Source organism: Phacochoerus africanus, chromosome 6 (genome assembly GCF_016906955.1).
Source record: "Phacochoerus africanus isolate WHEZ1 chromosome 6, ROS_Pafr_v1, whole genome shotgun sequence".
Classification (NCBI taxonomy): domain Eukaryota; kingdom Metazoa; phylum Chordata; class Mammalia; order Artiodactyla; family Suidae; genus Phacochoerus; species Phacochoerus africanus.
Genome location: NC_062549.1, coordinates 84891038 through 84917666, shown reverse-complemented (window position 1 = coordinate 84917666; position 26629 = coordinate 84891038). Strand labels below are relative to the sequence as shown.

General features: G+C 48.3%; 1 protein-coding gene across 4 annotated transcripts in view; it reads right to left on the bottom strand.

The window, feature by feature from the left end:
- Nucleotides 1-26629, bottom strand: part of FAM78B (family with sequence similarity 78 member B) — a 91737-nt gene that overhangs the window by 7557 nt on the left and 57551 nt on the right. Inside the window, exon 1 of one of the 4 annotated variants that reach the window (XM_047784019.1) lies at nucleotides 24442-24483. The exons of 2 other annotated variants lie outside the window; for them this stretch is intronic. In XM_047784019.1, the coding sequence (XP_047639975.1) occupies nucleotides 24442-24455 (14 nt within the window). In that variant the 5' untranslated portion in view covers nucleotides 24456-24483. Of the gene's footprint in view, nucleotides 1-5935; nucleotides 5971-24441; nucleotides 24484-26629 lie in introns of those variants that run through there. One more of the 4 variants, XM_047784021.1, reaches the window with a different exon arrangement.

Here is a 26629-nt window from a genome sequence, read left to right as displayed (position 1 = left end):
TTTCTGCTGTGCCACAACAGGAACTCCCCATGACAGCCATATTTAAAACTGCAACTTCCTGCCTCAGGCCTCCACACTCCCCCTGCTTTACTTCTCTCTATAGCACTGTCTAGTATACTATATAACTTTGCTAATGATATATCTCTCCTCATCCCACTCTTCAAATGTAACCCCATAGGCAGGGATTTCCTATGTTCTATTCACTGCCACTTTAAAACCCAAGCAGGACCCCATAGTGCTCTGGGACATGAATATGCATAACAATGTCTTTGAGCTTTTCCACATAACTGAAAACCCCCAACAAAAGGAAGATGCCCGATGAAGCATTCTTCATTCCAGAGAGGCCACAGCTTGATGAACTAGAGAACCACAGAAGCTCATCAGGAGACCCCCTGAGGCCTGATTAAAGAATACACGCCCTACATACACCATGAACCTCATCAGCAATCCTGCCCTTGAACCACTGCTATGAAACTCCTCACCAAATCCTCCGCGGTTGGGACACACAGTTTTTGAAGGTATGAGCTCCCTGTGTCCCCCTCTGCCTGGCAGAACAATAAAGCTATTCTTTCTCCTCCAACCAAAACTCTATCTCCAAGATTCATTTTCAGCATTGGTGCACAGAGGCCGCATTTTAGCAACAGTATTGCTAGTGCTTACAACACTACCTGGCACACAGACAGCATTCAAATTTATTTGTTGAGTAAACATATATTGAATTGATTTGGCGTGGAAGATAGGAGGAGACTGAATTTCAGTTAGAACGAGGCTGTTTTTGTGGGGTTACAAAAATGGGTTTGGAGCTTAGGAGAAAGTCAGGCCTAGTGACATAACTTTGGCAACTATCTTCATGGAGAGAATCAGTTGATGTGATGGTGGTGATGGGCGAAGTCTCTGGAAAGGAAAGCGAGATCTTAGGGAACTTGTTTAAATGGATGGAAGACAGAGGAATCTGAAAGTCAGAATAGCCAGCGAAGGGAGAGGACTCATTTACAAAGTCAAGACAATTTCAGGGAGTCATCAGTGTCAAAAGCCACACCAATGGAAGAGAGTGGGGTTAAGAAGAAGCCGTTAGATTTACTATCAAGACAGCAGTAAAGATATGCTGGTGGAGGCCATTCTGTAAGAAAAAAATGGAGAGTTTGGGAGTTTCTTCAAAAAGTTGGGCAATGAAAGGGAGAGAAGAGATACAGTAGAGAGCTGATCAAGCAAAATAGCTGAAGGTAGGATTCCTGGAGCCAGACTGCCTAGATTTGCAAACCTAACTAACTCACTAGTCACTCACTAGCTGCCACTTGAGCAGACAAGTTATTTGCCCTATCTATGTCAGTTTTCCCATCTATCAAAAAGGCATAACTTAGTTGATGCACTTAGTATGAGAATTAAATGAGATAATTAAAGGAAATACATAGCACAGAGTGACACTGAAGATTAAGTATCAACAGGGAACAGAGATGGGGCAGGGTTAGAGAAAAAAAGGAAATGAACAGTCACTGAACCTTTCCGCATGCAAGCACTTGACACTAACCATATAAAGCAGGAATTATTATATGTTGTGCATACATGAGGAAAAGTTAAATGAGCCAAGTCATATAGATGGGAAGGGGCAGTGCCAGGATTTAAAGCCAAATCTTCATAACCATGAACCTTGCCTTTTCTACTGCATCACACTTTTGGGAAGAGCACCTTTGAGGTTTTTTTTTTTTTTTTTTTTTTGTCTTTTTAAGGCTGCACCCATGGGATATGGAAGTTCCCAGGCTAGGGGTCGAATTGGAGCTATAGCTGCTGACTAACGCCACAGACACAGCAATGCCAGATCCAAGCCATATCTGTGACCTACACCACAGCTCACAGCAACACTCAGATCCTTAACCCATTGGCTGGGGCCAGGGATTGAACCCACATGCCCATGGATACTGTCATATTCGTTACCGCTGAGCCATGATGGGAGCTCCTGCGCCTTTGAGTTCTAAAGCTCAACTCTGTCCTTGAAGACTTTGATGTAGTGAATGGATGAAGTACTAAAACTGCCCTCAGGAGGTTTCAGTGTCAGTCCCAAGGTGACAGCTGGCTGACCTCAGGCAAGTCAGCCTCATGCTGCTCCTGTGTTAAATGGGAAGAAAAATAACCCCACCTTTTTAATCTCAGGGCTATTACAAGGATCAAATGATGATATGTGAGCCACTGCTTTGTAAACTGTAACACACTAGTTCTTATCATCTCATTCCCTTCCTTCTCCAACAACCCTTCTCCTCACTGTGATAAACACAGTGTGTGTTTTCATTTTAGACAAGCAGCCATTGACCCAAAGCTCACAGCTAATGGACCTGCCAATGGAGCTAATCATGAAAACATTGATTATTGCATGCTTTTTGAGTCCCATTTTTAGAAGGAAGAGGCAAATCTCAGTCAAACAGACTTATGTGAAGCATTTCATTCAAATAAGTGGTCCCTGGGTTGAGGTTCAGGCCTCCAACCGACTGAACCAGTTCTCCCGGTGTCCATGAGGGCCAGTGCAATGTCTCTAAAGGAGTCTTGCTTTGCTCCCACTGAAGCCCTGTGGTCATCAGGGGAGTGGGGGGCCAGCAGAAGCATTCTTGAAGATAGGGAGTGGGCACATGAGCAGGGATACAGCTGATACTCATGTCTCCTGATGGAGTGTGGGGTGGGAGTCGGGGGAACCACACATGGAGAGAACCGAGGCGAGGTTCTGAGATCTGGGATGGGACTGCCCCTAGGCTTAAGGAAGAGGAGCCCCTGCCTGGCCCTATACTTTAAAGGGACCCACTGTAGTATTTTCTGGCCATGCCCTTACACATTGGGCAAGGAGTCTGTGGGGCTCAGGATGTGCCCACCTAGAACCTGTGCTCTCCTTCTCGACTACTTTCTGGTTATTTGGGCTCCATCCCAGATGGCCCCAAACTTTCCTCCAGGGTCTACACAGACCTTTTTTCCCAGTTTATTTTCCCAAGGGCAGTTCACTCCACCTGTGTGTGGACCCCTGGGCCCAAGGCTGTTTGTTGGGGGCATACGTGGAGTTTGGACCTGCATATATTACGTGCCACATGCATAGGTGGGATGGGCCATACCTTGATGTGGTACAGAGCAAGGCGAAGGAAGAGAAACAAAACCAGTGGCTTATGGCCAAGTATTCCAATGCCACTGCATCTGACACAGAACTTTGAGGAGTCAGGTTTAGAACCTGAACCTGGCTTTCCAAATTGTCATCAAAATAGATCTGTCAAGGTCAGAAGATAGAACTTAGCACTCCATTAGTCTGATTCATACATTTAGCAGTCTGTTAGTTTGGCTTAAAATGAAAATTATTGAATCTGACTAGTATCCATGAGGACACAGATTCCATCCCTGACCTTGCTCAGTGCGTTAAGGATCCGGTGTTGCTGTGAGCTGTGGTGTAGGTTGCAGCTGTGGCTCGGATCCCAAATTGCTGCGGCTGTGGTACAAGCTGGCAGCAGTAGCTCTGATTTGACCCCTAGCCTAGGAACCTCCATATACTGTGGCTGCAGCCCTAAAAAGACAAAAACAACAACAACAACAACAACAAACAAAAACCCAACCAATCAAACAAAAAATCAAAAAAAGAAAAAAAAGAAAATTATTATTTAAAAATATGGTGTGTGGGACTTCATTCTTCCCTTGGACCCTATAAATATTTGGGAAGGATAAGAGGTAGGAAATCTCTATCCACAGCTCTGGAACTGTGGACAGTTCCAATCCTGAATTTTCTTTCAGTATGTTAGTTTTTACTGACGTCTGTTTATCTTAACATTTATTCTCAGAAAACACTGGACCTACTTCTTTCATTAGTTGCGTAAGACAGGCATCATTCCACTTTCCGTCCCACAATAAAGAACCCTCTCAAGGTCACACAGCTAGCGCGGGGCGGAACTGAATTGGGAACCCAAGATCTGATTCTAAATCACACGTGTTCCCTACAGTGACGCCCTGGTTCTAAATTTGAGCTCCAAAGGCTCTGAAAAATCATGGCAACAGTCATGGGTGATATTAGCTGGCACACGCTGCTATTACCAGTTGTTAAGATACTAAAATGTTTTGGGGACAATTGCTAAACAGACTCTCCTCTCCAAAAAAGCATCCTCCCTGGTACCCAGGTTTCTCCTTGATCCCTGGTTCTGCCCAAAGTCCAGCAACTGAAGGGTTAGGGTAGGCATGGTAGAGGGTCAGTTCTGCAGCTGGCATCAGTCCTGATCACATCACAAGCCCTGTACTGAGAGTCTGTGGTCTATCCTTCTTGGTGAGCCTGCTCTTAAAGAAGAGACTGACCACTGTGCAACCTTCGCTGCACTTGGTGGAAAAAGAGGCCCTCACCTTGTTTCTCTCTCTACCTTTTTCGTTTATTTTTTGGCCACATATGGAAGTTCCTGGGCCGGAGGCTGAATCCAAGTCAGAGCTGAGACCTACCCCACAGCTGCAGCAACTTGGAATCCTTAACCCACTGTGCCAGGCCAGAGATTGAACCTGTGCCTCCAGAGAGACAAGCCAGATCATTAATCCACTGTGCCACAGTGGGAACTCCCCCACCTTGTCTCTTTATGTCAAGGCTTGAACCTACAGAATTACCAGCCAGGAAAGTTTAAAGAGAATACCAGGTTTTCTGAGAATTCAGGCTTGTCTTTTCCATCTAGCGCTGAGAAAAGCCACGTGCCCATGTCCCAGGAAGCTTCCTGCTCAGCGTCACTCTGGACCTAGCAGAGGCAGGCCCCAGCATCTTCCCTTCCCTCACACCCCTCCATAAGAGGCACTGGAAACAGTGGTTCACAGAGGGTGGTGGGTGGGGAGGCTGGGATGGAGATCAGCCCCTTTGGAAGGAGCGGGTGGGGGCAGGGCTCATAGTTGGGGGAAGGCTGAGGTGGGGGTGTGGGGCGGGGAGGAGAGGTGGGAAGCAGGAGAATCCTGAAGCTGATGCCCTGTGTCACCTGGGAGTCACAAAGCCTGCTGCCCCCAGGCAGCCTCCCAGCCCCCTCAGGCACCAATTCCCGCCCTGGCGCTGGCACATGTCCCGATTCTCAGATGGCCTGCACCATGATTACAGAGTAAGTTTTAAAATTAGGTTTTTCTTCATTCTGCACTGTTTATGTCAGACTCCAAGAAGCCTGTAAATACCACCCTCCCACCTCCCCCTCCACCCCCTTCCTTCCTGACCACATCCTTTTCTTTCTGGCACACAGGGAGGCATTTTTTTTTTCTCCCACAGCAGAAAAGACAATTTCCAGTGTTTTTAAAGAGACGTCAGTGTTGGGCGAAGCTCTTGTGTGTGAGCGAAAAGCTTCTCTTGTCAGCCACTCTCATGTTCTGTTTAGACTGGCTTTCCCTTCCCCTGGAGACACCTTCTCAGTATGTATTTATCCTTCACCACTTGAAGGTCAGTTCCTCTGTCGAACCCCCTGTCCCAGCTGGGTTCTCAGAGATCTCTGTTGGCTTGTCCTGTTTGACAGCCCTGAGGTCTTGCGTCGGCGGCCAGCTTTCTCGGTCATGTCTGAGGCTGGTTTGCCTCTGGCTCCAATTCTGAGCTGCAGAAAGAGCTGGCGGCTGAGGTGGCCTTACCCTGGGAGCATCCTCATGCATGCCTGCGGGGGGCGGGGTGGGAGCAGGCAGACCCAGGCTGTGTCCCTTTCAGAGCTGGCCACTCACAGGCACAGCGCTAGGCATGCTGGGGTCTGTGCTCGGTCTCAAGGAGCTGACAGCCAACCTGAGGTGATGGCCAGACCTCCTGATGGGTTGGACGCCAGGACTTGTCTCTTCGATGTGCGAGGCCACCATCCTGCTCCTCCCATCTCTCTTCCCCCCAGGGTGCTGCAGTGACCTCCTTGTGGGCCTCCCAGGTCCAAGCTTCCCTTGCCCCCACAAGCCACCAATGTGGTTCTTAAGAAACGTAAGTCAGATCATCCCTCACCTCTCTGAAAACTCCTATGATGGCTTTTCCGGCACGTAACACCACCCAGGCTGCATTAGGTGGCCCCTGCCAGTTCTTGGTTCTCATCTCCATCACCTCTCCTGGCTCCTTCCTCTCGAGCAACACCGACTTTTTTCATCCTGGAACAAGAAAAGCTCCTTCCCACCTCTGGTCCTTTGGACTTACTGTTCCCTTTGTCCAGAACTCTCTTCCCCTAGCTCTTTCAATGTTCGGCTCCTTTTCATCTCCTATTTGCAACGAAGTCATCTAAGAGGGGCTGCCCCACTGCATGCAAATTTCTTTTTTCATTTTTGGCTGCCCTGTGCCAGGCGGAGTTCCCTTGAGCCAGGGATCAGATCTGAGCCACAGTTATGACCTAACACCGGATTCTTAACCCACTGTGCCCGTCCAGGATCAAACCTTCAGCCCAGTGCTCCCAAGACACAGCCGATGCTGTTGTGCCACAGTGGGAACTCCAACAGTGTGTGAATTTCAGTGTGCTGCATTCGCCAATGCCCAAGGCCCGTCTTCCCTCCAGACCATGGGGTATTTTTTTTTTTTTTTCCCATTTTCAGCCACCCTGTGACATATAGAAGTTCCCAGGCCAGGCACTGAATCTGAGCCAGGGCTTCGACGTATGCCCCTAGTTGCGGCAATGCCAGATACTTAAACTACTGTGCCAGTCCAGGTATCGACCTGCACCTTCACACAGACAAGGTGGATCTTTAACCCACTGTACCACAGTGGGAACTCTCAAAGCTGTGGGCGTCTTGAGGACAGGGCTCGCTGCGCCTCCAGAGATGAGCCCAGAGCAGCTGCTTCCTTCAAGCTGCCGCAATGAGCTGGCCGAGTGTTTCTGGCAGAGCAGGCAGCGCCGGCTAATGAGGCTAGTTCCAGTTGGCAACAAGGGGGATGAGGCGGCGAAGGCTCTTCAAGAGTCCAGGGGAAAAACCTAACATGACAGCCAAAGGAATTCAAAGGGACTGGATGAAAACGCATTGGGCCCTGCATCCTGGGGGCTCCAAGCTTGGAGCTGAGTGCTCTCCTTCTGACAGTCAGCACTGCCCATGAGTCGTCCCCCTGCCCCCCCAGTTCCCCCCTCCCCCCACCCCCTGACTGTAAGGGTCCAGAGGGGCCAAGTGCTGGCAGTACATGATCCAGCCATGGCTGTCAACTGAATCTTTACTTCTGCCTGGATCCCAAGCGAGGCCTCTCTGACAGCTCCCAGGGGAGCCTAGAATCCGGGAGCTCCTGCCACAGTGAAAAGCCTTTTCTTTTCTTTACATTTTTTCCTCTTGTTTCTGACTGGGAGGAGGTGTGGTTTGCTTATTTCTTTTTGTGCTCTTCAAGTGGGATTCCTCATATGGGATCTTCTGGAGGAGGATATGTTGGGGTCCTTCCATTTACCCTGTCTTGCTGAGCTGACACAGTCTGGCACTGCGCGCCCTGCAGTCTCATTGACTCTTTTAGCACAGAACATCTGCAGCTTTAACTGTTGTTTATAAAGACAAGGCTAATTTTCTGGGGGCTGAATCCAACAGTGGTACAGGCGTCTGATGAAGACGATGTGAGGAAGCTTGGCTGGGAGGAGGAGACAGCCACTCTGCCATCCTGACCTCATGTGGAAGGAGGTGGGGGCCAGATCTCAGAAAGTCTTCCTCTCTGTGGGCCTGAACAGCCATCTGATGTGGGAACTACTTAGGGGCAAGAGTCTTCAAGGTCAAGGAGATGTCAGTAAAGACACGATTGCCAAATCTTCCCCAAGATGAACAGGAATTTACTAAATGTTCACCAGCTGAATGAATGAATGAATGAATCATTCATTACAGGGGCACCACCCACCCTCTGGTATCAGAAAGCATTCTTACGTTTCACCCACCTCTGGTTACAGAGGTCTCAGGGCCTAGTGAGCAGTGACCATGATCTGGACACGGCATGTCCACTGTTTTCTTGTTTAAACCAAGCTCCAGACCAGAGCTGCCTGAGGCTCACTGATCCCAGGCTGGGGAAGAGATGAGGATGCCCCTTCCATTCCTGCCCACCCTGTCAGCTGGCCCTGGGGAAGGGTCCTCGAGGCTCTGGCTGCTCTGGGGGACCAGAATTGGGGAGGCAGGTAGAGAGGCAGACAGACAGACCAAGAAGAGGCTGACAGACGCTGGTCTGGGCCACTGAGCCAAGGCTGGGGCTCAAGACGCCCAAGGATCTGGGTACCAGGGCGGGTCAATGCAGGGCCTATGGAGGGCGCTCCTTGGCCTCAGTGATCCAGAGGCGCCTAAAGTCTGGACACCAGGAAATAAAGTCAAAGTCAAAGAACTATTTATTGGAGCAAGAACAAGATCAGGACAATCAGACTGAGCAAAACAGCTGTGGTGACAAGGTGAAAATATCAAGGCAGACAAAGGGGAGACTCTCAGAAGTCAGGTATTAATACAGCTACTACTCCTGACAGGTTTTTTCCCCTTTTTTGGCCACTCTGTGACATACAGAGTTCCTCAGCCAGGGATCAGATCCAAGCTGCAGTTGTGACCTATTTGTGGCAGCACCAAATCCTTAACCCACTATGCTGTGCTGGGCTGGAGATTGAACCTGGGTCCCAGTGCTGCAGAGATACTGTCCATCTAGTTGTGCCATAGCAGGAACTCTGCTGCTAGTATTTACTGGGGGCTTAGTATGTGCCAAACATTCTACTAAATGCTTGATAGGTACCTCAAAAGAGGCACTGTTACTCCCCCCCCCCTTTTTTTTTCCAAGTAAGAGAACTGAGGCTCAGATTAAATCACTTGGCAAAGTCACAGAGCAAGCAGGTCGCTAAGCTGGCAGGAACATGACACTCTAGTACCTGTGCCCACCTGTTGCCTGTAACCAAAGGCTCCTGAATGCCAGCACTGACCTGGGTCCCCTAACCTGATTCCCCCACCATCCCCAAAACACTGCTTCTCTGTACAGGTGACACTACAGCTGAGGAGAGTCCCCAGAAGAGGTGTAGCACCAGAGGGACAAGACTCTTGGGAGCCGTTGGCTGGCTGCTGGGGGCAATCTTCTCTCACCGGCGCTGGACAGGATGTGGCCAGGAAGATGGAAGCTGCATTGACAGAATATGGATATGCCCATTTCCCCTCTCCCAGCTGCCAAGTCCTTTTGCTTCATCTTCAGGGAGCTCCCATTTCCCACCAAATAATGGCCAAGGAGGGAGCAGGGAAGGGTGGGGGAAGGGTCAGGTTCATTAGGCAAAGCCAAGGAGGGAGGCAGACTCGGGGACATAGGAGGGACCAGGCTGACGTTGGAGGTGGAGTTGTGTAGCGGCACAGATTTTTAAAATCAGAGTTTACTGTTTTCATTAACTCTCCACTGTGTGTTCGTCAAATGCCATATTTCACTGCACGCTGAGCAGGGCAGCAGATGCAGGGAGTTACCAGCAGCAGCAAAACCGGAGGCAGACAATGTGAGATTGCTGGCGGCTCAGTGTGTGTTCTGGTAGCAGGGCTGTGAATATGGTTTATTAGACAGGTCTCTGCCTAGCACACGGAAAGGGCGTCTGTGTGCTGGGAGTGGAGTGCACACCTATGAGGGCGCAGAGTACTTCACGCGGATATTATCATGCTGGAGGGCAGAGATTCTAAAGCATCAAGGGGTGTCTAAGTATTCCGCCAATACGCCGTGTCCTGGTGGGAAGGGAACCACCCCCCTCCGCCTAGCCCCAGCCTCCCGCCTGGGGTGAAGGTCAAGGTAAGTGCTTCACACACATGCTCTCTTGAATCTGTAATAACCCTACTAGGTGGCTTCTACTGCCCACATTCCATTTTGCAAAGGAGGACACTGAGACACAGGGAGATTAATGGGCGCCGGAGCTCATGTGGCTGGTGACCCATGGAGCTGGGATCCGCTACCTGAGCAGTTGCCTCCGTGACCCGTATTTGAGCACTTGTCTCTCCAGAGACAGAAAGTACCACTGCTAGAGCTCCTACGAGGCTTCAGGCAACACGCTAGGTCCCTTGTCAACTCAATTTGTCCTTGTGAAGGAGACAAAGCCCTGACTTAGAAATGCACAACTTAGACTGAGAGAAGTTAGGTAACCTGTCTACATCCTCCCACCTGCTAAGTGCAAGGCTGGGATTTAGCCCAAGAGAGATGCCATGCTCTTCCCCTCAACTGGTTGCCTCCCACAGGACTGTGCTGTGTTACACTACAGCTGGCCCTCCTTGTCAGAGCATCTTGCATCTGCGAATTCAACCAACCTGGGACTGAAAAGACTGGGGAAAAAAAATTCCAGCAAGTTCCAAAAGACAAAACTTGAATTTTCCATGTGCCCCAGCAACTATTTACATAGCATTTACACTGTACTTACAAATATTTGCACAGCATTTATGTTGAGTTAGGTATTATAGGTAATCTAGAGATGACAAAGTATACGGCAGAATGTATATAGGTTGTATGCAAATCCTACACTATTTTATATCATGGACTTGGGTAGCCCCAGATTTTGGTATCCCCTGAGGGTCCTGGAACCTATCCTCTGTGGATGCTGAGAGATGACTTGATTTATCATTGTCCACCCCGCCCCCCATATCTGCTTTGTTTGCTGATTGTTTGATTAATTCCTTTAACATGTAATTTTCAAAGTTCTTCTGTGGCCAAAGCAATATGGGGGAGGGGACACAAATCTGGCTGTGACTTTGCTCCTGGTGGGTGTGATGACCACAGCGCCAGGAGGACGATGAGGAGTGCTGCTGAGAATGCTCTGGGGTTGCAGAGAGCTGAGGGCGCTTGTTATAGTATTCTATTCCTTTCTTTTTTTTTTTTTTTTTTTAGGGTTGTACCTATGGCATATGAAGTTCCCAGGCTAAGGGTTAAATTGGAGCTACAGCTGCCAGCCTATACCACATTCACAGCAATACAGGATATGAGCCGTATTTCCACAGGATCTGTGACCTACACCACAGCTCATTGCAATGCCGGATCCTTAACCCACTGATCGAGGCCAGGGATCAAACCTGCATCCTCATGGATACTAGTCAGATTCGTTTCCGCTGAGCCACAACAGGAACTCCCAGTATTTCATTCTTGATGCTGTTGTAAATGGGATTATTTTACCAATGTCCTTTTCAGATAGTTCATTATCAGCGTATTCAAAGGCAACTGATTTGGGAAGGGTCGGGGGAGCCCTTGTGTCTGCAGCTGTTTCCTTCTGCCCTCTGCAGAAGATGGCAGCCCAAGTCCCGGCTTGGATGCTTTGAGCCAATTCTGCTCAAGCGGTTGGTCACCTCCATCAAACACCCAGGGGACTGGCTTTTGCCTCTGGATGGATCATCTCTGCTTTGATGATTCTGGTGCCAGCCTGAGAGCCAGCAGGGGAGCTGGCTTACAACAGAGGCCTCTGGAACCTCATGCTCTTTAGATGTTCAGCTGAAATCAGGAGCTGTACAACTCTTCCTTTATTCAGGAGCCCATCAAAGCTACGTGGGAGCTGCCAGAGATTCAGAAGGAACACCAGCATCACACCTGCATGGCCCTTTCCAGGAATGCCATTATGGCTCTCCTAGGCCTCAGTTGTCTGAGCTGTAAAATGGAAATAGCGCCCCCTGGTGGATCCACCATGTGGGTGACATAAGAAATAAGCAGAAGGTTAGGTTTTATGCCCATTACAACTTCCAGGTTTCGTCAAATAACTTCCAGCAACAGCTAAGCCTTTTCCACTCTGGGACCCTCTGTGAAGGGTTCCTTGACCAGTCTAGCCCAGTTGACTTCTCTGTGATTTCTTCCCAGGTGTAGGGGCAGAGGAAGCAGATGCTGGATTAACTTGGGGTTCGGGTTTTGCTGGGTCGGTGGCCTCCCCAGTTTATGACTTTTTCAAAGCCTTCCTATCACAGGCAGAATTAAATTCAGACTCCTGAAACCTGCTCCACATGGCCCTGTCTAACCAGGCCTCTGACTCCAGCTTCATCTCACACTACACTCTCTGTGTTCCACTGCGCCATCCTCACTAGCTTCCCTTGTGGTCCTGAAACATGCCAGGCTCTTCCCTGCCTCAGGGCCTTGGCACATGCTGTTGGGAAAGCACTTTCCCACTGTTTACATGGGTAACTGCGAATAATCCTTAGCTCTCTGGGTAAGTATCACTTCCTCCGGGACCTTCTCTGATCTGTACACACCCTCCCTCCCCTAACTATGAACTGAACTAGGTCTTTCTTATCAAACCCTGTTCTTCTGATTCATAGAACATATCACTGTTTGCAATTACATATGTGTGAGTGTGTTTAAGATTTTTTAAAAAATTTTAAAATTGTAGTTGATTTACAATGCTGTGCCAATTTCTGCTGTACAGAAAAGTGACCCAGTCATATATATATATATATTTTTTTTTTTTCTCCTATTATCTTCCATCATGTTCTACCTCAAGGGACTGGATATAGTTCCCTTGGATCTCATTGCTTATCTATTCTAAGTGTAATGATTTGCTTCTACTAACTCCAAACTCCTACTAGTGTTTCTGGCTTAATGTCTGTCTCGTCATGAGGACTGGGACACACTGACTATGATCACCCAGCACCTGCCACAGTCTGGCGCACTGCAGTATTTCATGAATGTGTGGAAAGGTGAGTGTCTGCAGAGGAGGCAAGAGGATGGAGGGTATTGGGAAAAGGGGTGATGATGTACCTGGGAGATAAGGAGGCAGGGGAAGGCAGAGGGCTCTATGAGATGGGAGAATGAGTCCAGTAGAAGACATGACAGTGACTGGTAATTTAGGATTTCACAGGAGCAGCCTTGAAGGATGCTCCATTCTGAGGCCCCCAAAAGGGGTATCTGCTGCTCCTGATAGGGTTTTGGGCAAGCAAGGCATCCACAGAGCCTTGGAAGCTAGGATCTGGACCAAGAGGTGGGAGAGGGCTCCATGTAGGGGCCATGTTGCCATGACCCTGTGGTAGGGGTAGCCCTGCCCTCCGGTGTCTGAGACACGTGAGATTTTACATGTATCCTGTGGACTCAGCAGCGGGGAGCTCTCTGGGAGGCAGGGGGCTCTGTTAACATAACTGCAGTGGGGGCGGGGGCGTTGTTGAATAGTAGCTTTTCTTTATGGTCTGGAGCCCTGTGGCCAAAAACGCTGCATGGACTCTGAGAGACTCGGCTTACACTGTCCTTGGGCCACACTGGGGCTGTTCGTCTTCCCAGCTGCAAGGGTGAAGCTGAATAGCAGAGGCAGAGATGGAAAGCCAAACAGGAAGCTGGTAATAGCCTCTTGCAGAAGTAGCCCTTTTATAATACAAAGGTTCGTACCAAGGTCACTTATGCAACACTCCTCCTGTCCCTCCCAGGCCTGCCATTCTTCCGAGTGTCCACTTTCATGTGGGCTGAAAGATGTCAACATGAAAACTGGGAAACAGGAAGCCCTGTCCCATGTGGATCACATTTCTGGGCTCCTGAGCACATAGCCGTCATTTTCCAAGCCAAGACCATCATAACCATCTGCTCATTCACCTGCCCAGCTCCTGGAGGGGCAGACCCATGCCCCAGCCCCTGAAAATGACCCTCCTGCCACAGGAAGACTGGGCTGAAAAAGCAAAAGTCACCAGGAGAAGCAGGTGCAATGAGCCAAAGGAAGAGGCCACTTTGATGCTGATAATGGGGTAATAAGAGCTATCCAAGATCATAGCTTACATCCATCCTTCTCTGGCTATGATCAGCCCCATTAAAGGGAATCCTGTCCCAATCAAAATCAATAAAGAAAAATAAGAAATAAATATTAAAGAAAAACCTGGAGTTCCCATCGTGGCTCAGTGGAAATGAATCTGACTAGCATCCATGAGGATGCAGGTTTAATTCCTGCCTGGCCTTGCTCATTGGGTTAAGGATCCGGCATTGCCATGAGCTGTGGTGTAGGTCAAAGATGAGGCTCAGATCCTTCGTTGCCGTGGCTGTGGCATAGGCTGGTGGCTACAGCTCTGATTCTATCCCTAGCCTGGGAACCTCCATATGCTGCGGGTGCAGCCTTAAAAAAGACAAAAAAAAAAAGAAAGAAAGAAAGAAAGAAAGAAAGAAAGAAAGAAAGAAAGAAAGAAAGAAAGAAACTACCCAGAGAAATGGCTCTTTTTGTTGTTGTTGTTGTTACCTTTTGGTCTTTTTTTCTAGGGCTGCATCCACAGCATGTGGAAGTTCCCAGGCTAGGGGTCTCATCAGAGCTACAGCAGCCGGCCTATGCCACAGCCACAGCCATGCCAGATCCGAGCCGTGTCACGGCAACGCCAGATCCTTAACCCACTGAGTGAGGCCAGGGATCCAACCTGAAGCCTCATGATTCCTAGTTGGGTTCGTTTCTGCTGCACCACCAGGGGAACTCCGAGATATGGCTCATTTTAAATCAGTTTCATGATTTCTCGAACCCTTACCATGTGCCTGACTCTGTCCTGGGTGCAGAGGACAGTCAAGACTTCCTAAGACGGGGTCTCTGCCCTCAGAGGACGTCCACAGTGTTCAAGGAAGACAGACTTAGAGGCAGATCACGCCAATACAATCTGGGCTATTTGGGGACAGAGACATGTCATCATGGGAACAGCAGTGCTTTTGCTGGGGAGAGGATGGTGATAATAACAACAGCCAGAGCTGATGGGGGCCTGCTCCGTGTGGGCACCGTTCACGGCCCTTCACACCCATTAGCTGATGAATCCTCACAACCACCCAGTGAGGTTGGAATTGGCCTTGTCCTCATTTTAAATGGGAGGAATGGAGGTTTGGGGAGGTGAAGACCCCAGGGTAATGCAGGATTTGAATGAAGACTTCCTGCTGCTTCCGAGTGGAATCTGGATACAGACAGAGTAACAGGAGAGGAAGCAGCATGAGTGAAGCCTTAAGGCGTGGCGTGGGCAGAAAGGGTAGGATGTCATTTCTGTATCACTTGAACATAATGTTGGGCTAAGGGTGAGGGAGGATGAGGCTGAAGGGAAGTGGTGGCCTTGACACCTGCCCCAGGGCTGTCTGTTCAGGTTGGTGCAAGGAAGTGGGGTCTCAAGCATGACTCTTTGTGGGTCCTGCCACCTCCTGCTGCCATGGAGACATTCCACAAGGTCTGAATGAATGGGAAAACAATCTTAGCCAAATACTGGCTCAGCATCCTGCTTTTCACAAAACACTCCTCTTATAAATGATCTCCTTTAATCCTCGCGATAATCCTATGCAACAGACAATATGTCCTCTATTTAATAGACAAGGAAACCAAAGCTCAGAAAGGCTATTTTTTTTTCCCAAAGTCCAACAGTTAGTAAGTGACGGTGATAGGTTTTGTTTTTCGTGGGGTTTTTTTTTTTTTTTGGATAAGTTTCAAATAGTTTAATCCTTTAAGCAATAAGAGATCAGAGCTGCTATACACCAAAAGGGTTGCTGTACAGGGTAGTGGAACATGGTAGTGGAAAAATAAACTTATAAATGTTAACCATGGCTGATTTAATACCAAGGCAGTAGATATGGAAAACTCTAGTCTCCATCTCTATGATTTCTCTCTCTCACTTCTCATCTATTTATCTCATCTATCTAATCTTATCTCTCATTTTACCTATCATCTTATCTATTGATCTATATCCCTTTCATCTTATCTATCTGTCTGTCTGTCTATCTAGGAGCTGGGTCTTGAGTCTACATCCACATTCTGTATGTTTCCTACCACGCTCCCCACTGCGCTCCCCATTGCTGGCGAGGAGGCAGGATGGCCTGGAGGACCTGGGAACTCTATGGTTGACTCAGTTGAGCTATCATTTATCTGAATGAAAAAAAAGGGTGGGAGCCTTATGTATCATGAGTCCATTTTTCTGAAGAATGTTCCAGAACCTGACTCTCAGAAAGATCTGTCCAAACGGTCTATAATAGGCTTGGTAAACATGAATCAGACATAATTAGCCAATGAGTTACCATCAGTGCTAATTATCTGCGCCAGAGGAGGCGAGCACTGATGAGGGGGATCAAAGAGCCATGAGACAGTGTCCTGTGGATGGTGGGGCCGTGGCCCTGCTCAGTCCCAGGCGACCTTGCCCTGTATGTGGCCTGCACTCCAAACCTGCCTGGTGTTCCTGATGCTACCCTCTGGGGGCTCAACTAAAGGGACCCCTGCTGGTGCTCAGTGGTCTCAACTCCTTCCCGGCTCTCCTGCCCCAAGTTAGTCCTTCTTGGCCTCTTCTCTGCAGACCTTTCACTGTGGATTCACTTCTGGCTCTCTGCCTATTCTCTGTCCAAGATTCAAGCTTTTTTTTTTTTTTGGCTTTTTAGGGCCTCACCTGCAGTATACAGAGGTCCTCAGGCTAGGGGTTGAATCGGAGCTGCAGCTGCTGACCTATGCCACAGCCACAGCAACACCAGATCTGAGCTGCATCTGTGACCTACATTCACAGCTCATGGCAATGCTGTATCTTTAACCCATTGACTGAGACCAGGGATTGAACCTGCATCCTCATCGATACTAGTCAGATTCATTTCCACCGAGCCATGATGGGAACTCCCATGATTCAAGCTTTCTTAAGCCTGTTCTTGTCATCCCAGCTGCAGACCTGGCTTCCCCTTTACCCCATGCCCCTCATTTGCCAGCCAGCCTTGTCCACCCAGAATCCAGACCTGATGCTTGAGACCCGTGGGCATGGGCTCCCCAAAGTGAATTTTGGGTATGCTGAACAGTTTTTTCAAAACTTTTAATTTTTTTTCTTTTTATGTCTGCATCCATGGCATATGAAAGTTCCTGGGCTGAGGTCGAATGGGAGCTGCAGCTGCTGGGCCTACGCCACAACCACAGCCATACCAGATCTGAGTCGCATCTGCACCTTGTGGCAATGCTGGATCCTTAGCCCACTGAATGAGGCCAGGGATTAAACCTGCATTCTCACAGAAACTATATCAGCTTCTTCTTTTTTTTTTGTCTTTTTGCCATTTTTTTGGCCACTCCCGCGGCATATGGAGTTTCCCAGGCTAGGGGTTGAATCAGAGCTGTAGCTGCCAGCCTCCACCACAGCCACAGCAATGCCGGGTCCAAGCTGCATCTGCAAACTACGCTGCAGCTTGTTGCAACACTGGATCCTTAACCCACTGAGTGAAGCCAGGGATTGAACCCTCATCCTCATCCTCCTGAGTACTAGTTCCCACCGAGCCGCCTTGGGAACTCCTGAAGCACAGTTTTTATCTTAGGTCCAACCATCCCTCACATATTTCCTTAAATTTGACAACATTTGCCCCATTCCTTGTGTGTGATACTGTGAGAGTAAAAGAGGCCCTCAGAAATGTCATTCTAGTCCACATTTTGATGAATGCGGGAATAAGAAACCTGTTAAATCCTCCCAACAGTGTCTTTTTTACAGACAAGCACACCAGATATCAGACTTTCTAACTTGCCATTGGGTGGCCAGGCTAGAAGTAAACCTGGGCCAATCTGAAACCCCAGTCTCTACTCTCAAGTCCACTTGGAACTTCAGCAGCAGTTAAGGAATATGTAAAGAGACAAATATGTTGTGGCAGCTACTTCTTTTGTGTGTGTGTGTGTGTGTTTTTCAGAGCCGCACCCGCAGCATATGCAGGTTCCCAGGCTAGGGGTCGAATTGGAGTTACAGCTGCCGGCCTACACCACAGCCACAGCAACCCTGGATCCTTAACCCACTAAGCAAGGTCAGGGATAGAACCCGGGTCCTCATGGACACTAGTCAGGTTTGTTAACCGCTGAGCAATGACAGGAAAGCCTGTGGCCGCTGCTTCTTAAAGGAGCCTCTCAGAGAAGCGGTTTAGAACAGGAAAATCTTTATGTAACATATAAATAAGCACCCATTAGTTTTCTTGTTTTATAACTTCCTTTAAATATACATATCTGGGTCCTTAAAGTGGGGCATGTCAGTTTGTGAGAAATGACCCAGAAAAGGTACTGGGCAGAAAGGAGTGGTGGGAAGACACGGCCAAGTCGTGTCTCAGGTCTCGCTGTGAATAGCAGTCATGAATAGCAGGAAAAGTGTGCGGCTGATCATTAATTCTAATTTTCAGTCACTGCCCTTCCCACTACTCTTACCAAGAAAAAAGGGGTCTTGTGGGGGCATTATGTGCCTTTTTTTTTTTTTTTTGTCTTTTTAGGGCCACACCTGCAGCATATGGAGGTTCCCAGGCTAGGGGTCTAATCAGAGCTGTTGCTGCCGGCCTATGCCACCGCCACAGCAATGCCAGGTTGGAGCCTCATCTGCGACCTACACCACAGCTCATGGCAACACCGGATCCCTAACCCACTGATGGAGGCCAGGGATCAAACCTGCAACCTTGTAGTTCCCAGTCGGATTCGTTTCCACAGTGCCAACACGGGAACTCCTCTCACATGTAAAGGCTTTGAAAGCTAGAACCTGTGCCACAAGAATGGAGGACAAACTTTTGAGAGGTAAGTGTGTCAGAGCAATTCTTTGCAGAATAAAAGAATCCTGATCAGCAGAGGCTTCTTAAGGGCCTGGCAATGGCAGGCAAGCAAGTCACGTGGAAAGGGCTCTTTCCTATCATTTTTTCAAAGAAAAGGAGACAATGAGCAGAGGTAGATTAGGCACTGGAGGTAAGGCAGGCATTGATTTTCAGGAATGATTTGATGCCTCCTGATTGGCTTGGCTGACATAGGGATCAGGCTGTAGGAGGGGGTTGCGTATCTTGGGATCAATGACTGTGTATAGGGGAGAGGTGAGGATGCAGTGAACAGGGAAGGGGGCACACAGGGAGTGTGAATGAGTGTGTATGTGTGTGTGTGTGTGTATTCTGGAGTCCATGCTTTATAGAGCCAGAGGTCCAGCATAAGGAGGGGAAGCAGGAGGTTGGGATGCAGGGCTGCTCTCAAAAGCAAGCGCTGAACACAGCCTCAGAGCAGAGGCCGTGTGACGGGGACTGTGCCTAGCAAAGCACCCATGTCCACAGCCAAGAGGAAAACGGTGGCCAATGAAGAGCAAACAAGGGGGTGGGGATGAAAGTCCAGTTGGTACCAATGGAGCAGCAGGCTGCAGCTGGAGGTGGGGGTGGGGGACGGAAGTGGAAGGCCGCCACCCCGCTACAAAGGGAAGAAGTGTCCTGTGCTCCCCGTGGGAATTGTCTCCACACGGTGGCGAGGCCTCTGCCCCCGGAGGTGTGTGTGCCAGCCTGACATCTGCTCCCTGTCAGAACGCTGCAGTGGGCATTTTCCAATCACGGTGGCCCCAGTGCTGCCCTTGGCTGTGCTGCACTGGGGCTGCCATGAGTCTGTGGATTCCTGCTGTCATGTTCTGTCAGGGCAGATTTCCCTCTGCTTCAAACAGTCTGTACTTTACTTAGAAGGCTGACAGCCCTAGAGTGTTCTATAGATGTGGGGACAGAATGTGCCTTAATTCTTCTGCAGTGACCATTCTGGCTCTGCAAGGATACTGCCGTGAATCAAAATGGTCACATATTCTGGAAGGAGCCCTGTGAGGAGATGATGCTTGGGGCCAACTGAGGCTGAGTTGTGTGGAGGAGGGATAAGACGGGGTTTCTGTGCAGTGACAGCCACACAACAGTAGCACTAGTCACTGTCATTAACACACCTATGATGTGCCACAGAATGCACAGCAATTTATATTCATTTCTTCCTTTAATCCTCAGAACCACCTCTCTGCACAATGCAGATATTATTAGACCCGGTTTAATATAGAAGAACACAAGTTCAGGGAGTTGAGGCAGCTTGGCCAAGGTGGCGAGTCACAGGTGGTCAAGCTGGCAGGCTGCTCTGACACTTAAGGTTCTCCTGTCTGTCCTCATCAGGCAGACGGAGCTCTGTGCATTACCACCCACCCTGGGGCCTGCAGGAGCAAGGATGCTGGCACACCTGGGGGGCTCAGGAGGCTAGGTCTCAGGTGGCTGCGTTTTCTCATTTCCCAAGGGCTCACTGGACCTTCTCTCCCCTTCCTCTGAACCTGGAAAACTCAATGCACAGACCCCTTGTGCTGTCCTAGTCCCACCTCAGTGGCAGGCCAGGCCCAGGAGGACCTGGGCGGAGGAGGAGTGCACAGGCATCACAGGTAAGACATGCACCTGTGTCGGGGGAATCTGGACAGGTAAAAAGCAGGCAGAGGGGCAGGGGGAGGCAGCAGTCAAGGTGGCCAGTGGCCAGGAACCAGGGCAGGCAAGCAGGAGAGCTCTTGGAGATGGAGCAGTCAGATACACAGAGGCAGGACTGTGCTGGCCCAAGGTTCTGATACACCTGGGGGCTTGGGTACATGTCACAGTTTCCCAATTCCATGGCCTGGACCGTCAGGTGCCACCAGAGGAAAGGAGGTTGAGGACTGCATGCGAAAGAGGGCCATCACCACCATTTTCTTTCCTTCTTTCTTTTTTCTTTTTCTTTTTTTGGGCTGTGGCATATGGGAGTTCCCAAGCTAGGGGCTGAATCAGAGCTGCAGCTGCTGGCCTACACCACAGCCACGGCAACACTGGATCTGAGCTGCATCTGTGACCTCTGCTACAATTTTGTGGCAATGCTGGATCCTTAATTCACTGAGCGAGGCCAGGGAACCAACCCGCATCCTCATGGATACTAGTCCAGTTCTGAACCTGCTGAGCCACAATGGGAATGCCCATCACAACTATTTTCAATTAGAGTGGTACAGCTGACACCTCCAGGCAGAGACTGTCAGGCGATGCCCTGGCACAGAATCCTCATTTCCTGTCTTTGCCCAGAACTCTCGAGCCCCCAGGGACCCCTAGGCTTCCTCAGTCATCCCTTTCTTCATTCCTGCCAAGAAAGGGGCTGGGGGAAACAGGCAGGGCACTGCCCAAGTGACAGATACAGTGAATGAGGCACAGACCCTCCCTGGAGGTTCCTGCATCTGGAGCAGAGAAGGGAATCAGGAACTATTGTGGGTGGGGTCCCTCTACCAGCAAAGAGAAGTGAGGTGCCAACTGCCGAGGACCAGTGATCAGTTTGAATAAACACAGAGACAATCAGATCCTAAATGCGGCAAGCTGCAGAGAGAAATGTAATTCCCCAGCTGGCAATCGCAACACCTAAAAATACTGAGCTGTGGTTCTCAAAGGAGTGCTTAACGGCCCACATTCGATCTAGAATGGCTTCTGGATTATGGGTTAGAGTAAATAAAGAAGATCATCTAAGCAACATAACCATAGGTTTTTTAGCTTAAAATGACATCTGTTTCCAACATACTGTCTGTCTCTAAGAAACACAAATTGCCAGTCATCCTGGGAACTTCTCTGCTGCTCTCAGCAAGTTTTTATCCTGACCTGTTCTGGCTGGAAAGAACAACACAAGTCTGGACCTTCAGGTCCCTTTTGGGTCCCTGTTATTTCCCCAGGAGCCAGTGCTGGGGATGGGTAGTGGCTGGTTAGCATGTGGACTGGCGGCTCTGGTTGGGGCGGTGAGCTGGGTCTGCTCCCACCTGCGGGCTAGAAGCTCATCCCACTGGCCAGCCAGAACAGCCCCACATGTGGTCACTGTCCACCTGTCTCTTCTCCAACAGAAACAGCTTTAAGCACACAACCTCCTCATGGCTGGTCAGTGGCAGCATTTCCTTGGGAAGGAAGGGAAACTCATTCCAAGATTGATCTAACTTCTGGTTCTATGATGTGTGACCGAGGGTGGGCTACTCGGCCTCCTTGTGCCTCAGTTTTGTCATACCAGATGGGGACTAAGGAGAGAAACTTTTAAAATATTTATTTTTTTAGTTTTATTTTTTTATTTTTTGTCTTTTTAGGGCTGCACCCTTGGCATATGGAGATTCTCAGGCTAGGGGTTGAATCGAAGCTGCAGCTGCCAGCCAACGCCACAGCCACAGCAATGCAGGACCCAAGCCGCATCTTCGACCTATGCCAGAGCTCACAGCACCACCAGATTCTTAACCCACTGATTGAGGCCAGGGACTGTACTTGTGTCCACGTGGATAGGCTCAGGTTTGTTATCACTGAGCCACAATGGGAACTCCGGAGGGGACTCATTTTGACTGCCCTGAAGTCATCCGAGAGACTTGCTTCAACGTTCTCATCTTCTCCTTACCCAGGTGGCCTTCCTCCCCTCAACACCCATCACGGCAGGTCTGCCTGCATGTCATTGCATTCTGACTCTTGCCTCTGGAAGTCAGCCTAGTCACCAGGGAAACCAGGCTGGTCCTAGGATCAAGAGATGATGAAGAACTGCCTTCAAAAGGAAAAGAGCAGAATTTATCACTGGCCCTGACCCTGGGTACCATGAAATCCTCACTTCACATCCTCCCTCTGCACAGCTGGGTATCTTTGAAGAGTCAGGCAGTAAGAGACTAACTGCTCTCTTCCTTCTGCTGTTTTGGACATTATTCATTATCTTTTCTTCCTGTGGCTGAGGCCAAAGCAAGTGGTGCTACTACCCAAAGCCCAGCTGAGAGTTAACTTCCCCGTTTGCTTCACTGATGCTGTGAGTACATGTCACGTGCGTGCTGGCTGGTGGCTAGGTGGGCACAGGGCACTTCAGATGCCACAAAGCTGAGGAGACCTCAGCTTTAGGAGAGTGGAGTCTGTGTCCCCCAACTATGAAAGACTCAGCTTCTGCTATGTCATAGGGCAAGGCTCCAGGAAGCTGAGCAGAACTAGACCTGTAAAGAGTGAGAAAGAAGATATAATGGGAAGTCATGGTCTAGGACAGGCACAAACTTGGAGCCTCCAGCTTCCCTGCATGTAATACTGAGAATTAAGAAGTTGCAGGGAGTTCCCTTTGTGGCTCAGTGGTTAACAAACCTAACTAGGTAGGATCCATGAGGAGGTGGGTTGAATCCCCAGCCTTGCTCAGTGGGTTAAGGATCTGGTGTTGCTGTGAGCCGTGGCGTAGGTCGAAGATGTGGCTCAGATCCCATGTTGCCATGGCTGTGGCACAGGCCAGAGGCTGTAGCTCTGATTTGACCCCTAGCCTGGAAACTTCCATATGCCACAGGTGCAGCCCTAAAAAGAAAAAAAAAAAAAAAGAAAAAGTTGTGTGTTTGGAATGGATAAGCAATGAGATCCTGCTGTATAGCATTGGGAACTATATCTAGTCACTTATGATGGAGCATGACTAATGTGAGAAAAAGAATGTATATGTATATATGTACACATATACGTATATATGACTGGGTCACCTTGCTGTATGGTAGAAAATTGGCAGAACACTGTACACCGGCTATGATGGAAAAAATAAAAATCATTAAAAAAAAAATAAAACACAAAGGTTTTTAATTTTGATGAAGCCAAAAAAAAAAAAAAGTTGCAAGTGTGAGCATGGGCTGGTACTGTACAATCAAGCTTTTTCGGGAAGTCCTCTGCCCTATAACTGTTGATAGGAATGATCAAGCTCTAAAAGGTCTCTGCCGAGCAAATATGAAGCAGGTTGCTGCAGTTGTGAGAAACCAAGTGACTGGTATGAACTGCCTATCATCTTCAATGACCAAAATTGGAGGGTAGAAAACATTAGGCCTCTCTGTAAAGTCAGCTCCTGGGGCCACTGGAGGTAAGGGTCTCCTGACCTGTCTCATAAATGCTGGCTGGACCTGACCCTTCTCTTTCATATGTCCCCCAGAGCAAGCAACTATGAGGTCTAGGTGGCTGGGATCTGTCTAAGGAATGCACTTTTCAGTGAATCCACTTGTTTCTGAATCAAGGGAACCCCAAAAGTATGGAGTTTGTTAAAAAGACGTACTTGCTCCAGGACTCAAGGGCAGGAATAAGAATAGGGTTATGTTGGGTTTCACATTTGTTCTCTGCACCCCAAAACATGGGCCTCTGCTTTCTGAGCTTGGTTGTCAAGTCAAGACTCTTGACACGATGGTCTTACCAATGCAGACGGAAAGCTAGAAGTTTCAGACAAGTTCAAGGCAACTTGTGACAGAGGCTAGAACAGCTGTCAGCCAGCAAGGACACATAGACTGTGGTTCATGTATAGTGTCTCTGCTGTACCTGGAAGTCTGCTCTGAAATGTGATGTCTCTTGCTTTAGTTTCAAGTAACTGGGAATTACCATTTCTTTTTGGCCACCTGATGTGGGAGAAAATTCAAACCCACAAGGTCCAAGAATATGTCTTTATAACAGAAAACTGTCAGGCGGTTGCTAGACCAGGATGCCTTCTGCACAGGGATTTTTTTTTTTTTTTTGTCTTTTTAGGGCAAAACCTGTGGCATATAGAGGTTCTCAGGCTATGGGTTGAATCAGAGCTGTGGATGCTGGCCTATACCATAGCCACAGCAACACCAGATCCAAGCCACATCTGTGACCTACACTACAGCTCATGGCAACAATGGATCCTTAACCCACTGATCGAGGCCAGGGATCGAACCCGCATCCTCACGTATACTAGTTGGGTTCGTTAACCACTGAGCCATGGCAGGAACTCCCCACACAGGGCTTTTGAGGGGATCCAATGAATGCAGGTCATCCAAATTCAAGCACAGTTCCTAATACACAATGAGTACTCGGTAACTGTTCAATATCAGGCAATTTTCTATAATATTTAAAATAAAATCAGCCAGAGAGTAGGGCTCCTGGCTTCCCAGAGGCTAGTTCATTACCTGAGGCTTTCCATTCTTTATTGCTCTCTGGCTAAATTTCCATCCAGGTCATAGTGATTTTGCCTAAGAGAATATAAATTGAGTTCAGTAAGTTGCATGATCCAGGTTCTCAAAGACTTGATTAACATCAGGAGACATTACTCAGTGCCACGGCCTTCCCTGGCCATAATTCTACAATCTCGTCTGCAGAAGCAGCCAGGCCTCTCTGGCATTGCTGCTTCTGCCTAAATTCTTGGGAGTGTATCTCTTCATTGGCTCTGTCTGCAGTTCTCTTTCAGCTTAGTCATTTCCATCTTTAGGCCATATGGCCTAAAGGGATTAGCTTTCTTTCTCATTTATCACATTTCTATTATAATCATACTCACAACCCTAGTCCCTGGATAGACACAAAACAGAGAAAAAGGTCAAAGGAAAATACAGACGCAAGCCCAAAGCAAGATTCTATGGAGCCCAGCCTACTTCTTCTCTGGATATGAACCCATTAGACTCTGAAGTCTGTACTCTTGGGAAATCCACTTAAAGTGCATTGTTAAACTGGCTAAATTAGAAATATGAGAGATTAAAATGAGAAAAAGGGGCATAAAACTAGAAATCAACCACAGGAAAAGAAATGAGGAAAAGAATGTATACACTATATATGTGTGACTGGGTCACTATGCTGTACAGCAGAAATTGGCACAACATGAAATCAACTATACTCTAATGAAAATTTAAAAAGCTAAATTAAAACAAAAAAACAACAAAAAATAAATCTGTTTTCTAGTTAAAAAAATAAAACTATAGCGTTCTTGTGGCTCAGTGGTAATGAACCCAACTAGTGTCCATGAAGATACGGGTTCGATCCCTGGCCTTGCTCAGTGAGTTAAGGATCCGGTGTTGCTGTGAGCTGTGCTGTAGATGCGGCTCAGGTCCCGCATTGATGTGGCTGTGGTGTAGGCCAGCAGCTTTAGCTCCGATTAGACCCCTAGCCTGGGATATTCCATATGCTGCAGATGCAGCCCTAAAATAAATAAATAAATAAATAAATAAATAAATAAATAAATAAATAAATAAAATTAAGCTACAGAAATTGACTGTAATGAATCGGGTTTGGCTGTGTTTATCTGATGGTCACTGAGCCTGAAGATGGTCATGAGCTCTCAGCCCCTGCATGCCCTGCCCTGGTCCAGGTGAGGAGGTGGGTGTGAGTGGGTGGGTGGGCAGCAGATGAGCAAGCTGATGCTCACAACGGACCTCTGGGCCAGTTTGCTCCTCAGACAGGAGTCCCCTTCTTCAAGCTCTGGATGCATGTCTCTCCCTCATCAGGGTCCTGCCCCCTACTGGCTTCCTGGCTTCACTAGACAATGGGGTCTAAAAAAGAGAAAAGAGAAGCTTTGCAGAGGGAAAAAGCTGGATTTGAAATCCCACCTCTCTTATTTATAGCTGTATGTTCAGGAGACTTCATTGCTCTAGCTTTGGTCTCCTCATCTGTGAAGCAGGGCTAAATCACTCCATCACAGTTCTGAAGATTAAATGTGTGGTCAGCGAACACAAAGAACGCTTTAGAAACATGAGCAATTAAGTATATTACAGCATTCATTTTCATCCAGGTGTGAAGAACTATTAGGAGTTTTGCATATTTTTTTTTTGTCTTTTGTCTTTTTAGGGCCGCACCCATGACATATGGAGGTTCCCAGACTAGGGGTTCAAATGGAGCTACAGCTGCCAGCATACACCACAGCCACAGCAATGCCACATTTGAGCTGCGTCTGCAACCTACACCACAGCTCATGGCAACGCCTGATCCTTAACCCACTGAATGAGGCCAGGGATCAAATCCGCATCCTCATGGATACTAGTCAGATTCATTTCCACTGCACCACGATGGGAACTCTGGAGTTTTGCATTTTATTTTATATTTTATTATTACTATTATTTTTATTTCCCAGATACATTATTTTTTTTCTACTGTACAGCATGGTGACCCAGTTACACATACATGTATACATTCTATTTTCGCACATTATCATGCTCCATCATAAGTGACTAGACTATTCACAATAGCTAAGATATGAAAACAACCCAAATGTCCACTGACAGATGACTGGATTAAGAAGGTGTGTTACATATATATACAATGCAATACTACTCAGCCATAAAAAAGAACAAAATCATGCCATTTGCAGCAACATGGAGTTCTGCATTTTAA